This window comes from Thecamonas trahens (genome assembly GCF_000142905.1).
Source record: "Thecamonas trahens ATCC 50062 unplaced genomic scaffold supercont1.30, whole genome shotgun sequence".
Lineage (NCBI taxonomy): Eukaryota > Apusomonadida > Apusomonadidae > Thecamonas > Thecamonas trahens.
Genome location: NW_013657650.1, coordinates 258,582 through 272,564, shown reverse-complemented (window position 1 = coordinate 272,564; position 13,983 = coordinate 258,582). Strand labels below are relative to the sequence as shown.

Below are 13,983 nucleotides of genomic sequence, written 5' to 3'. Positions count from 1 at the left end.
TAAAACAGTTCGAACCGGAATTAGTTACGCGCGTTTGCAAGCATCATGTGGGGTTGTCTCCCCATGATCTTTTTGGTTAGTCCTCGGTGAGTTGTGCCGCGGCGGGATGACTATGTGCAGGGATGGGGGAGGTTGGGCGGGGGAGGTGGAGTGGGGCGGGAGAGGTGGAGTGGGCCGGTGGCGGTGGCGTGATCGCCGGCCGGTGACTGGTCGGGTCGGCCACGGAGAGTCGGCACTTGGCGCAAGCTAGCAAAGCCAGGCAGCCGACCCGAGAGCGATGGACGGGGATGCGGGAGGAAGCTTGTGCACTCGAGGCGCAGGCTGTGAGTATGCGTTACAGAAGGCGGTGGAGTGTGCCACGTGTGGGCTGGAAGGCGAGCTGGCGCTGTGTATGGCGTGTGCCGCTGCCTGCCATGCCGGCCACGACGTCGGGAGCCCGCAGCGCAGGCGCATTCTGTGCGCCTGTCTTGAGGCCGAGGTCTGCCTCCTGGCCACCGGTGCTGCCGCCGGGAGCGCTGCTGCTGCTGCACGGCCCCCGTCGCCGCCGCCGGCCAATCTCGGCGGCATTCGCCGCGATGATGCTCAGCTGGTGGCGCAGCTGGCGGCCGAGGGCGAGGTCTCTATCGGCGAGGGCATGGCTGCCCTCGTCGCCATGCGCAAGGCCGGCGCGCCGGTGACGGTCGACACGCTGCGGGCACGGGCGCAGGCGAGCAGGCAGCAGGCAGCCAGCGGGAGCGGCGCCAGCGGCGGCAGTGGCGACGAGGACTCGGCGCTGTGCGTCATCTGCCTCGATGCGGAGCGGGCCTTTGCCTGCGTGCCGTGCGGCCACCAGGCGCTGTGCGGCGCGTGCGCGACGGCGGAGCTCGGGACGTGTCCGGTCTGCCGGACGCCGATAGAGCGAATGATGCGGATCTTTACGTGAGGAATGGCAAGCGAGCGTGAGCTGAGCGTGAGCCGAGCATGGCAAGCGGGAGCACCTATCCCAGCCGCCACTTGTGCAGACCGTAGAGACCCAGGAGGCCAAGGGCCATCGCCACGAGCGTAAGCGTGATGACCGCCCACAGTTCGAGGAACTGGATCGGCGGCTTGTCCACCCAAAGCGTAAACTCGGCTGTGAGCGAGCAGAACGAGGGGTCAAGGGCGCGGACCTCAAAATGGAACAGCTCGTCGCCGCCCCACACTAGCGCGTCGAGTGCACCTGCGGTCATCTGGTATACCGAGCGGTCGTCACACGCCGATGAGTTCGTGCACCAGTCGCTCCGGTTGTTGAGCTCGCGGATCTCGTACCGCCCAAGATAGCTCACCTCGGCGAGGCCCTCTTGAACGAGGCCAAACGCCGGGATAAACCGGTTTGCAAAAAGCACCGTCGGCGCGACCGCGAGGCAGTCGGTGGCGTCGGCAGCTGGCGCAAACAGCTCCCGGCGACTGCACCGGCACCCAGACCGCGAACTCGCGCCGGCACATCGCTGATACCGCCCGCTGCGCTTCGAGACGCCAAACTCGTTCCGATGCCGTGGTGCGCTCGGGTCGCCGTGGTAAATGTAGGCCGAAATCGGGATGCCCTTGCCAAGCCGCGACGGCGGCCGATAGTTGACCGGCAAAGTGTGCACATCAACGGTGCCGGCCATCATGGCCTCTGCAGACTCGCTCAGCCGCATTTCCAACCGCTTTGAGATCGAGCATCCAGTAACAATCCACGTTCCGCCGCTGGTCGTCCCACACGCCAGCTGCGGCCCGCCGCCAGCCCGCAGGAGAACGAGGCCCTCGACGCCTGTCGACAGCGGTGCAGCTGCAAAGGCTCCGGCTTGACGCGCCGTCACACTCAGGCTCGCTGTCCACAACCCACCGGCCACCGACCAGCAGCCGCGGCTGACGGCGCTTGTCGTCGTGTTGATGTCCATCGAGTCGGCCCGGTCCAGTACCACAGCCTTGGCCCGCGGTGTGTGCAACTCGACATCCTGCCCGCCCAGCACCACCGCACGCCGGCCAGTCGTCGCTGTACACTCGGCTGCAGCGCGGGTAGGAAACCGCGGCGCAGCTGCAGCGAGAACACCAGCCTCAATGTCAACAGCCGTCCAGTCCGTTCCTGCCGCCAGTGGCGTCCCAGTCTGAACACGCCCGCATCCGCCTCTGCCTGCCACCGCCACGCGGTCAGCCGCCAGCAGGACCCCGACCGCGTTGGCGAAGAGCATCCCGCGCCGCGACGCTGCGAGTGTTGGCAGCGACGGCGCAACCGAAAGAACACTGCCGACCTCGTTCTCAGCGAGGCAAGCAAGCGTCACTGCCGCGCTCGTCTCGCCAGCCACGTCAGGCGCTTTCCGCCAGGCTGGAGTCTTGACGTGACGGACAACACTGGCCGAGACTGTTTGGTTGGCCAGCGCCAGACTGACAGCTGTCGGGCTGGTACCCACCAGCCTACCGGTGGCCCGATTCGACGAGACTAACCGCTCGATGCGGAACACCCGTGCTCCGCCATCGAGCCAGAGGCTCTCGCCAGGCGCAAGCGCCGGAGTTGCACTCGCGCATCCACTCAGCTCGACCGTCGCGTCGACAGAGTACAGATTGCGTCCGGCCCAGACACCCGAGAGCCCGTCGAGTGGCGTGGAGCTAATAGAGCTAGATGCGGATAATGAGAGACTGAGCAAAGAGCATGCCAGGCCGTCACCCATGCTCACACCGCCCGGCGGTGTGAGCCAGCGCGCAGGTGCCACAAGCAGGCCAAGCGCCTCGTGGACAGAGCCAACCTCGATGCTGTAGCGCCCAGTGCCAAGGGCATCGACCTCAGCACCAGCCAGTCCGGCCACGAGGCCTGGCAGCGCAGGTTGCGGCAAGCCGACGGGGCCGACAAGTGCCAGCGCGTCGGCCGAGCCAGGCAGCGTTAGAACAACAAGCCCTGCATCACGAGCCAGTGGCAGGCCCGCGGTCGAGACGTTGGCAACAAGAGACGCCGGCGGCAGCTCGCCACTAAGACTACTCACGTTGGTAGCAGTGAGCGCAAGCAGCGGCACGTAGGCGGCCGAGAGCGAGCCTGACGCGCTGGCCATCAGGTAGCGTAGCGAGCCGGGGCCGTTAAAGTGCACCGCAAGAGCAGACGGCGGCAGCGTACCTGCTGACGCAAGAGTCTCTGACAGCATCGATCCATAGTAGAGTGAAACCACCGCGCGAGGTGAGGAGCACGAAGCCGAGACAAGCGCCACATACTCGGGCGTCCGCACATCCGATACAATTACGGCAGCCACGCAGCTGTCGGGCAAGCTCGTTTCAAACATGACCCGCCACGAGCGCCCGAGGTCGCGCGAGACAAGCAGCGAGCTCGCGCCGTAGGCCAGCAGCGCTCCGCCCGACGGAAAGTAGTCAAGCTTGGACGCAGCCCGTGGCAGCGTGCCGATGCTGCACAACGAGCTGTTGGTTCCCGAGGTAGTGCTGCAGAGCCGAAGCATGCGCGGGGCAACGAGTACAGCCACCGCCCGATGACCCGGCGAGACTGCAACGTCACTGACCGGTCCGGCAAGAACCGAGGGATGAAGCGCATTGACCCGAACGTCGTGTGATAGCTCAACTAGCGCCGAAGGCGAAGCCACAATGCCATGGTACGGGAACGGAGGCGCGGATGCAGCAGGGGCCAGGAGTCGGGTCGGCAAGCACTCGGAGGGAGTCGAGAGTAGCGAGGAACCCGCGGCGCCGAGATCGACAAAAACAGAGGCGTTAAACGACAGGCTACCGAGCCGGTCGCGGGAGATATGAACGCTTCCGCCGCTTGCGAGCACCACAAACCCGTCGACCAGCCGAACGGTGACGTCGGCGGCAGCAAGGAATGTGCCCGGCACGCCAATACTCGCGGCAGCCAGCCACGAGGTGCCAAAGTCAAATGAGACAAATAGTGAAGAGCTGGAGACAAGAGCCAACATCGAGGTGTGGCACGGATCGACCGCAACTCGGCTCGCCAGAAGCGGCAGCGGAGGCAGCGGCAGCGGCGACGCGGTCGGGACCGTCGCGTTTGGCGGCGAGGCAACAAGGACCGAGATGGCAGCCGGGAGGACTGGACAGCTGCCAAGACGAATGTCGACGTCGAGGCCAACTGTGAGCTGGACACTTGCTGGGCCGGGACCAGTCGCAACAGCTATGGTCCACAGCCGGCTCGCACTCGAGTACACCGGATCGGCGGCGAGAGCGAGAGCCGACGCGTTCGAGACCCGCAACACCGGCTGGGCGCCCGCAGACGCAAGCGTGTTTGTGAGACTCGCGGTCGAGAGTGGCGATGCGTGCAGCGCACGGGCGCGGAGAACAAGCGTGACGTTGGCCGAGGCGGGCAGCACAAGCGAGGCCGGGTCGAGACGGGTCTCGTCCGGATTAACGACGAGATAGTGTGCGCAGAGCAGTGACGGCTCGGCCGGTGCAAGCGCATGAAAGGTGGCTGGCAGGAGGTCGGAGCCGGAGCGCGGATGGGCACCCCAGGTGGGGTCCGGCGGAGCGGCGGACGGAACGCTAGCAGCGGCGATGACCAGCGGCCCCTGGGCTGGTGAGGCGATGGTAATGGCCGAGGCATTTGCCGGCACAAGCGCCGTTGCAGCCAGAGCAGCGCGGTTGGCCGCCACCGCCGCAGCCGTCAAGCAGGTCGAGCATTGAGCCATCGCTGGATGCAGTGCAATGCTGGCAAAGGGGAGGCGGGTGGCCGAGCGGGCGGCGACGGGTGCGGCGGTGGCCGGGACGGAGAGACCGACAGGGGCCACGGACGAGACCAGGAGAGAGGCCACGAGGGCCAGGGCCAACATGAAGGCGGGTGGTGGCATAGGTTGAGGGGAGGGAAGGGGAGGGGGAGGGGAGGGGAGAGTGGTGGGGTGGGAGAGCGCGAGACAGACGCGCCGCGGCCTGGCCCTGCTGCGGCCTCAACCACGGCGGCCACAGCCACAGCCACAGCCACAGCCACAGTCACAGCCACAGCCCTGGGCACTGCTCTTGCAAGGTCTGAGACGGCAGACGGCAGCAGGCAGCAGGCAGGCCAACGAGATCGAGGAGCGGCAGCAGAATAGAGCGTCAAGGCCAGGAGGGCCGAGCGCAGGTATGGGGGGGTTCCCGTGCGAGACCGAGGGCTGCGTGGCGCACCTTGTGCGGCGCGAGAATGGCGAGGGCAAAGGCAGCGACAACGATCAGGCCGTGCAGCTGGTGCACGTGACCAAGGCTGAGACGGTGCTGGGGCGGCTCAAGTCGGCAGACGTGGTGGTGCGGACGGCGGAGCGGAACCTGATGTCGCGGCGGCACGCGCGGCTTGTGGCCGAGCGCGGAGCGAGCGGGGAGGATCCGCTTGTGGTGTGGCGGATCGAGGACACCAACTCGATGAATGGCATTGCAGTGAACGGGGTGCGAACTCCAGGCGAGCGGCTGTCGTCGGGCGATTGGATTGCCTTTGGCCGCTACCTCGATGTCGAGGCCGGTGTCAAACTCAAGGAGGCCTGCCATCTCATCACCTTTACTTTCTACCATCGCCCGCTCGAGCTTCCGGGTGACGGCTGGCTGCTAGAGCGACTCGGCCTCTCGACCTCTCCGCCGCCGCTGCTCTTGGACGAGGGTGCGGTGGCGTCCCAGGACTCGGGCGTGCTGTTTGTTCCAGAGGACGGCGGTGGTAGCGGGCAGCGCGGCGGGCGTCATCAGCCACCGCCAGTTTCACGGGCATCTTCCGAGCTTCAGACGCCACGTCGGCTCGGGTATGGCGGTCACGGGGCACTATCAGGCATTCATCCGTCTCCGCTGCTCATTCTCTCGTCGACAAAGCCGTCGAGAAAGCGACGAGCTGACAACGACAGTGATGGCGACAACGACGATGACGACGACGATGATCTGGTACCACTCAACTTGATGAAGGCCTCGCAAGTGTTCCGGACCGGCCGGTCTCATTCGTCAGAACGGCCTCCAAAACTGCAGCGGGCCCTGGGCGCGACGCGGGGAGCGGTGGTGCCAGCTGCAGTGCTGCCGGTGCGGGAGGAGTCTGCGTCACCGGTGCTGCTCGGCGACGACCGGCCGAGCTTGGACGGGCTGGTGATGTCTGGGTGGAAACTATCGGCGACGCCGGGCGACACGCACTCTGCCACGCCTGCCACGGCACTGACGGCCAGTATGGCGTCGTCTGGCGGCCGGGCGGCGTCACCGTCGCTGCGGCGGCTTGTGGATCGAGAAGAGGCAGCGCTGGAGGTCTCAAGCGCAAGTGAGAAGACCGAGATGCGAAGCAAGGCGCGAACCAACATGCGGAAGCAGGCACTCGCGTTTCTCAAAGGTCTGTGACCGAGCGAACACTTCTTTTCTTCGGTACGGTCGTTCGGACGCGTTGTCGCGTTGTCGCGCAAAGTGAACAACTCGATGATGCTTGACTTCCTGGTCACCGGCCGACGCTGTGCGACGCTTGCTTGGCCTGCGGCTTGAGGTGGGAGGCGCGCCCGATGCGTGGCTCGCACGTGGGGCCTGCCGCCCGATGCTCGTCCCGGCGACGCCTTCGTGTGCAACGTGGGCGACGACCTCGCTGTTGTCCCGTGAAAGGACTCGATCGAGTGCCGTTTCCTGGCAACCTGCTCTCGTCCTGCAGTGTTTTCTGTTGTGACAGCCATTAACACATTGTACTACTCTTTTACCGCGATTGATGGACGCTGCAACGTCTGTGGAGCGTCGCGGAGCGCGGCTTGCGCGACGGACCAATTTGTCCATTCCGTACCGTAAAGGGCTAAAACCGAGTGTCGGCAAAGAGGACAGCGTCGACGGCAGCGAGGTCATCGGGCGAGCCGCCAAAGGTGTCGAAAACGAGAGCGTCGAGCGCTTCGTCGATGCGCGGAGTGCGGACGAGCTTGGGGTGAGCGAGTTTGGCAGCGACGTCCTCGAGCTGGTCGGGGCTCTCGGCGGTGGCGAGCGCGTGAAGGACAAGGCGCTCATTAGCGTAGCGGCCGTGGGCACGGACCGAGTCGAGGATGGAGAGGCAGAGGTCAAAGTCGCGGGTGGCGTGCGCAAGCTCGAGACCGAGCGCATACATCTCCAGCCTCAGTGGCGAGGAGGATGCGCGGGCCAGGAGCCGGGTGTAGTACTTGAGGGCATGCTCGGCCGAGCCGGCCTCGAGGGCGGCGCGGCAGGCGAGCGCGTAGGTCTTGTGGGTGGCGAGCTTGCGGAGGTGAGCGTCGTCGGCAAGGAGCGCGTCGAGTTGGTCCCAGTAGTTGTCGGCGGCGTAAGCGGCGACGATGGGTGCGTACAACTCCTCGGTCCGGGCGCAGAGATCCGGCACGGCTTCGTCGAGCAGGGCGAGCGCGCGGGTCGGGGCCTGCGCGTCAGCGTAGGCGGCCACAACATGGCGGACGGCGCCTGCGTGGGACGACGCACCGAGCTTGTCGAGCACGGTGTGGGCCCAAATGGGCGAGACACGAGCCGCGGTCTTGACAAGTGCAGCTGTGGAGGCAGGCTTGAGTGAGACCGCCGAGCGGCCAAGGAGTGTGAGCGCGGCGTCGAGGCCAGGCTCGTGCGTGTTCCTAATGAACATCCCCAGGAGCGCCCGAAGCGCAGGATCATACTCGCTGGCAAGCTGATGCGGTGAGAGCAAGCGGGAGACAGCACGTGCAAGGTCGACGGCACGGTCGACGAGCCCGCGCGAGTCGAGAACGTCAACGACAAAGCGGAGCGCCGACGGCGATGGACGGCTCGCCACCGACGCGTCACCCAATGCAGCCTGCAGCTTGTCGGCGCGAACGTAGTCGGATGACCGCAGCGCGGCAGCGTAGTCAAAGACCACCAGATCGGCAGGCGAGGTCCGGGCGCGGCTCGAAGCGAGGAGAGGAGAGGCCCGCAGGGCGCGGAAGAGGTCGTCGGGCGCCGACGCGAGCGCAACGGCCTTGAGCAGCGGCTCAATTTGGACTGGATCCGGAAGTGATGCGGCCGGAAGCGACGGTGGAAGCGCCGTGAGTAGCTCCGGATCACCCGCAAGGAGCGCCACCAGCGCCGACGGCGGGAGGACGACCCCGTAGGAGGAGAGAGCGTTGACAACAAGCGCGGCGACCCGAGCGTGGGCGTCGGCGGGCGCGTATGGTGAGACGGTGGCGGCAAGAGTGCCAAGGACCTGGGCGTCCACGATTCGCGCGTCAGAGGCCATCGCCTCGGCGACGGCGACCGCCGCGGCGGGCGCGCCGGCCGAGGCCAGGCCCTCGGCCGCAGCGCGGTACGTGGCCAGGCTTCGGTGCCGGGCCGGGAGCGCGTCCCAGGCGGCTTCGGCGGCCTCAGGGTGGCCAGCAGCAGCTAGAGCCCGTAGCCGCAGTGCATGGACCGCAGTCGGTGGGTCTGGGCCGGCTTCATGGGCAAAGGCGGCGACGGCAGCGTCGGGCGCCCCGCCGGCGAGAAGCGCAGCCATCCGTGCTGCCAGCAGCCGCTGGCTGCGGGCCCGACCGAGCGTCGACAGCGCTGCCACCAGCGACCGCGGGCGTACCCGAGCGGTGGCCGAGAGGCGCAGCATCTCCCGCGCTGTTGGAGTGTTTGGCGAGAGAAGGGCTTGCCCGTCTACGAGGGCGGGGAGCGGGTGTCGAAGAGGCGGCCTACTTTGAGCGGAGGCTGAGCGAGCGAGAGTCAGGGAGAGCAGCTGATCGGGGAGGAAAAGAGTTCAAGGCGGAATCAGAGGTAGATAAGGACGATATGGGAGTGTATAGTGTCCCCAGCTGCGACGCGAGAGAGAAAGCAATGGCCCGGCGTGCCGATGCCGTGGGCAAGATGAGGACAATGGGAAGACGTGATCTGTGGATCAGTCGGTGAGTGTGGGCCACAGCGACCGCTAGAGCATTTTCTCGGTGTGGAGACAAGCTACGGGCTCCTAGACAGAGTATAAGGGTTCTTTGTACTTGGCAAGCCGTACAAGGAGGCAAAGATTACCTGGGGGCGACGTTAATGATGAGCATGGGGACGATATGGGATGGAGGCTGCCTGCAACTCTAGACAGCATTTGTGACTATAAACTTTTACAAATCCAGTAAATCAAATATATATTATTGAAAATATAGATGAAAATGGACAAATACTAAAAATATTTTTTGAAAACCAAATATAAAATATTTATAGGTTCAGAAAAATATGAATGTATAGCTGTGAAGTCGAGTATTTCTACAGCCTTGTCACGGCAAAACACTTTTCACGGCATTTGTTCTATGTTTTACCCTCGTACTCGTCTCTGGAGCAGCCCACACACACAACGTCGTGAGCCCTAACTCTTCCCGACTGCGCAGGTGTAGCTAGCTCACCACAGATCATGCAAAGAGATCGTGATGCAGATGTTCGAGAAAGTTCGTCATGTCTTCGCGCTTGACGTCGACAAAAGACGACTCGAAGCAGTCAAACTTGGCCGAGACCTGCGTGGCGTCGGCGGCGGCGACAAAGGCCTGGCCAAAGGTGTTCTTGGCGACAGAGCCAAAGCGGGCGGCACCCGAGACGCCGACGACGAGGTACGAGTCAGCATCCTTGTTGAGCGCGGCCATGACAAACGGCTTGGGCGCCTTGCCGGCCTCGCGCAGCGTGTCGACGAGAAAGTTGGCGAGCTTGGTGAGGGCGAGTGGGTGGACAAAGTACGGCAGGTCGGGCGAGTCTGTGATAAAGGCATAGCGGAAGGGGCCCGAGGGGACGATGGCGCGCGACTCGATGAGCGAAGTGCCCTGACGGACAATGGCGCGCTGGACGTCGATGGCGTGGTCGAGGCCGAGCTTGAGCTTGGCCTCGTTGCGGAGGTGCAGGGCGTCGTAGGCGGCCCAAAAGTTGGCCTGCATCTCGCTTGACGAGCGCGAGGCGGCGCGGAGGACCTCGGGCGCGGCGGCGGCGACACCGGCGATGACCGACTCGGCGCCTGGACTTGACTTGGCCGGCACTTCGAGGAGGGCTGTGGTGGCGTAGACGAGATCCGATGCCGTCAGCGGGAGCGAGTAGATGTGCTTGAGCTGGAACGACTCGTAGGCAACGTTGGGCAGGCCAAACTCTGCGGCGGCATCGTGGATGCGCGTTTCGAGGACGTGCTTGGCGTCGCGCGACATGAGCGCGTACTTTTGCTTGGCCTCGGAGAGGCGGAGGCCCATCTTGGCGAGCATGGTGCGAAGGCGGGCCTTGCCGGGCTCCTGCCAGATGCCGAGGCGGGCGGCGATGTACGGCGAGTGGAACATCGAGTCGTAGAGCGTCCAGTGGCGGAAGAGCATGAATCGGTACTCGTCGATGCCCGAGATGTGGTAGTGGGTGGCCTCGGGGCCCTCGCGGAACGACCGCGACGGCTCGGCCTCGGGATTGCTCCGCTGGACGTCAACGACAAACGTGGCGAGGTCGACCTCGTACTTGTCGCTGTCGATCCGCTCGTGGATGTACTGGTCGGTGAGGCCAACAATGGCGAGCCAGAGGAGGTAGTTCTCCTCGCGGTTGAGCTCCTTGGCCATGATGTACATGAGTGTGGCTGCTGACGTACCAAAGTACGAGCCGGCGTAGTACTTTTCGATGATTGACCGCGCCTCGAGCGCCTGCTGGCGAGCTTCGGCGAGCTCGATGACCGAGAGCGTCCGCCCGGCGACCTTGGCCCGCTTGCGCGCGGCGTGCTCGGTCGGCGATGCCCGCCGCCGCACGCCGCCTACCGCCGCCCCGTCGTCGTCGTATCCGTCGTCGTCGAGCTCCTCAGGCGAGCGCGACGCCGCCTGCTCCTCGTCCGGCGCCAGGCCGTCGTTGAGCATGCACTCGTAAAGCTCGAGCGACGGGACCGTGTCGCCTTCGGCCGTCCCGTCGTCGAGAACAAACACCCCGTCACCCGAGTACACGTTATTGAGGTGGTACGGCCGGTGTGCGTCGACAACAATGGTCACCGAGCCCTCGGGCAGCTGAAAGTACTCGAACACGTCGATGATGGCTCCGCAGTTGATGAGCACCACCGCCAGCGGGTCGCCCTTGCCCGCGAGCTGCGCCTCGGCCGCCGCGCCGAGCTGCGCGTACCCGGTCACGGGCATCACGTCGTACGCAATCGAGTCGGCCCGCAGCAGCGAAGCGAGGATGCGCGTCGCACACAGCGCGTCCGTGTCTGTCGCCGCAAAGATGTGCACCGGAAGGCCCACCGTCTGCGCGTAGTTGCGCAGCTGCGCAAAGGCCGTGTCGAACTCGTCGGGTGCCAGAATCATGGCCACGAATCTACAGCGAGAGGCAGAGGGGTGCGAAAGGCGAGGCCGTCGAGGGCTACCGGCTTGGCGCTGGCGTCGGCGTGGTGCTAGAGAGGAGGTCTTGTGAAGCCGCAAGCGTCCGGGCCGTACGTGGGTCGAAAGGGACGCGCGTGGGAGGAGTGCCGGCTGCCAAAGCGTGGTGTGAGTGCGAGCGGTGGCGGTGGCGGGGGGGAAGGGGGGGGCAGGCGGGAAAAGACGTGCCCTGCCGGCTGCTCAAGCTGCTTTTCGGGGCGCAGCCGAGCAAAGGTTCGGCAGCCGCTGTCGCGTGCCTATTGACTGCGCAACCCGTCCCCATCACCTCACGCCCCCCCTCTCCCTCTCCACACGCACACATCCAGCCATGGGAGGGTGCTGCTCCAAGACGCCGGCGCGCGACGTGGTGCTCAACGGCCGCCACCTCAAGACGCTGTCGCTGCTCGGCGAGGGCGGCTTCGCCTACGTCTACCTGGTGGAAGACACGCGGACCGGCGAGGTCTTTGCCCTCAAGAAGATCGTGGCGCACGAGGAGGAGCAGGTCGAGGCTGCGCTGCGCGAGGCCGAGCTGCACACGCTCTTCGACCATCCGAACCTGCTCAAGGTTATCGACTACGGCGTTGTCGCCGCGCCCGGGGGTGGCGGCGGCGGCGGGCCGGGCAGCTCGGGGGTCAACCTGCTGAGCGCCGGCGGCGGCGTCGGCAGCGGCGCGTCGGCGGTCCTCCTGCTCCTCCCGTACCACCGCGGTGGCTCGCTTGCCGAGCTGCTCGGCCACATGCGCGCGTCGGGCGTGCGGTTCACCGAGACCGAGGCCCTCGCTCTGTTCGTCTCGGTCTGCACCGGCGTCCGCGAGCTGCACCACCACGACCCACCGCTCGCCCACCGCGATATCAAGCCGGGCAACATCCTGCTCAACGACAACAACTGTCCGCTGCTCATGGACTTTGGCTCGATGCGGCCTGCCCGCGTCGCCATCCGCTCGCGCGCCCAGGCCCTGGCCCTTGCCGATGAGGCCGCCGAGGGATCCATGGCTTCGTTCCGCGCGCCCGAGCTCTTTGACGTGCCGTCGGATGGCTCGGTCGACGAGCGGACTGATGTCTGGGCGCTCGGCTGCCTGCTCTATGCCGTCGCCTTTGGCGGTGTCTCGCCGTTTGAGGCTGCCGCCGGCCAGTCGGGCGGCTCCATCGCTCTCTCGGTCATGTCCGGTCGCATCTCCATCCCTGACTCGCACCCGTACTCGGCCCGTTTTGTCGACCTCATCCACTACATGCTCAACACCAACCCGACCGAGCGCCCGGCCATTGATGATGTCATCGACCGCGCCCGCGCCATCCTTCGTGACCAGCTCGACCCCAACTACGATCCCACTGCTGATGCCGACGAGAGCGATGCGCCCTTTGATGCTGCCATGACCGCGCTGAGTGGCGCAGGCTCGCTTGACGACGGTGGCGGCGACGATGATGACTTTGGCGAGTTTGGCCTTGAGTTTGGTGGGTGACGACAGTAGATAAAGCTTAAAACGCATGGCCTCACCCGCCCCCCCCCCCCTCCCATTCCCTTGTAGCATCCTGCAGTGGTCGCAGCCAACAGGGGCCCTCCGGCCGGCCGCCTCCACTTCCTCCAACATTCTCTCTCAGCCTCCGCCCTCGGCACACTTATCTTGAAGCAGGTACGCACAGCCACAGAGGCTGGCCATCTCCCCTCCCCTCCCCTTCCCCTGCCTTCCCCCCCCCTCCCCTTGCCCCCTACCCTCCGCCGTTGGTGCCGGTGGCCTGCTGGGCAAGCAGCCCGTGGGATGGACGCCGATGGAGCCACGTTCCTCGGGAGCCCCCTCCCCCCCCCCCTCCCCTCCCCCCTCCCCCCCCTCCCCCGCCCCCCCCCCTCTCTGCCCCGCAAAGCACCCCCCTCCGCCCACCCAACCCCAACTTACCCTCCCCTCCTCCCTCCCCTCGTGCAGCAAACAAGCATGCCGAAGAAGGGAAAGGGCGGCAAGTCGCATCGCAAGGGCAAGAACAACCGCGACAATGAGGCGCGCGACATCACGTTCAAGGAGCCCGGGCAGGAGTACGGGCAGGTGACCAAGGTGCTCGGCAACTGCCGCGTCGAGGTCTACTGCTTCGACGGCGTCAAGCGCCAGTGCCACATCCGCGGCAAGATGCGCAAGAAGGTCTGGATCTCGGTCTCGGACTTTGTCCTCATCGGCCTCCGCGACTTCCAGGACACCAAGGGTGACGTCATCCTCAAGTACTACACCCACGAGGCCCGTCGCCTGCAGACGCTTGGCGAGATCCCGGCCACCGCCCGCATCAACACTGCCGGCGGCCTCGAGGAGGAGGACGCCGACGAGGAGATCACCTTCGGCCTCACCACCGCCGTCGCCGCCGATGCCACCGAGCGCAACGACGGCGTCGACGCCTGGGATGCCATTATCAACCAGTACGAGGAGGATCTCGAGGAGGCCGAGACCTTTGGCGGTGGCGACGACGAGATCGACGACATCTAATCGCTTCATCGGCGCGCGAGCATGTTGCAAGTGCGCGGCGTCGGCGAAGTTATCATAAATCCTCCCGCCATGTCGCCTTGTGCTGCCCTCACCGGGCGTTCGGCCGACTCGTCCGCCTCGGCTTCCACCTCACTCCTCCCCCCCCTCCCCCCCCCCCTGATGGAGGGCATCCGCGGGCAGACGGACCAGTCTGTGCTCATTTCAGGTGAGTCTGGTGCCGGCAAGACCGAGGCGACCAAGCAGGTGCTGTCGTACCTGGGCCGAGACGGCCGGCTCTGTGTCTGGTGTGAAGCAGATGATTCTGATGGCGAAACCCGATTCTGG

At 65.6% G+C, this 13,983-nt stretch overlaps 6 protein-coding genes across 6 annotated transcripts in view; 2 read left to right on the top strand and 4 right to left on the bottom strand.

Annotated features, from left to right (window-relative positions):
* The window catches only part of AMSG_06720 (coiled-coil domain containing 96), a gene marked incomplete at its 5' end in the record, with an annotated part of 2,142 nt that extends 2,098 nt beyond the window's left edge, over positions 1 to 44 (bottom strand). Inside the window, one exon of the mRNA XM_013901317.1 lies at positions 29 to 44. Within this exon, the coding sequence (XP_013756771.1) occupies positions 29 to 44 (16 nt within the window). The remainder of the gene's footprint in view (positions 1 to 28) is intronic.
* An 851-nt stretch (positions 45 to 895) lies between these two features.
* Positions 896 to 4,631, bottom strand: AMSG_06718 (uncharacterized protein; the record flags this gene model as incomplete). The annotated part of the gene is made up of 2 exons (XM_013901316.1): positions 896 to 4,039; positions 4,145 to 4,631. The coding sequence occupies 2 exons, from the start codon at positions 4,629 to 4,631 to the stop codon at positions 978 to 980; spliced, it is 3,549 nt and encodes a 1,182-aa protein (XP_013756770.1). The 3' UTR covers positions 896 to 977.
* Positions 4,632 to 5,061: 430 nt separating this feature from the next.
* On the top strand, positions 5,062 to 6,276 carry AMSG_06717 (uncharacterized protein; the record flags this gene model as incomplete). The annotated part of the gene is made up of 2 exons (XM_013901315.1): positions 5,062 to 5,620; positions 5,945 to 6,276. 2 exons carry the CDS (start codon positions 5,062 to 5,064, stop codon positions 6,274 to 6,276), a joined length of 891 nt encoding a protein of 296 aa, XP_013756769.1.
* A 433-nt stretch (positions 6,277 to 6,709) lies between these two features.
* On the bottom strand, positions 6,710 to 8,473 carry AMSG_06716 (uncharacterized protein; the record flags this gene model as incomplete). The annotated part of the gene is made up of 1 exon (XM_013901314.1): positions 6,710 to 8,473. The coding sequence occupies one exon, from the start codon at positions 8,471 to 8,473 to the stop codon at positions 6,710 to 6,712; it is 1,764 nt and encodes a 587-aa protein (XP_013756768.1).
* A 670-nt stretch (positions 8,474 to 9,143) lies between these two features.
* Positions 9,144 to 10,028, bottom strand: AMSG_06715 (cell division control protein 45; the record flags this gene model as incomplete). The annotated part of the gene is made up of 1 exon (XM_013901313.1): positions 9,144 to 10,028. The coding sequence occupies one exon, from the start codon at positions 10,026 to 10,028 to the stop codon at positions 9,255 to 9,257; it is 774 nt and encodes a 257-aa protein (XP_013756767.1). The 3' UTR covers positions 9,144 to 9,254.
* A 1,495-nt stretch (positions 10,029 to 11,523) lies between these two features.
* AMSG_12009 (uncharacterized protein) lies at positions 11,524 to 13,659 on the top strand (the record flags this gene model as incomplete). Its single annotated transcript, XM_013901377.1, has 2 exons — positions 11,524 to 12,650; positions 13,122 to 13,659. The coding sequence occupies 2 exons, from the start codon at positions 11,524 to 11,526 to the stop codon at positions 13,657 to 13,659; spliced, it is 1,665 nt and encodes a 554-aa protein (XP_013756831.1).
* Positions 13,660 to 13,983: the final 324 nt, after the last annotated feature.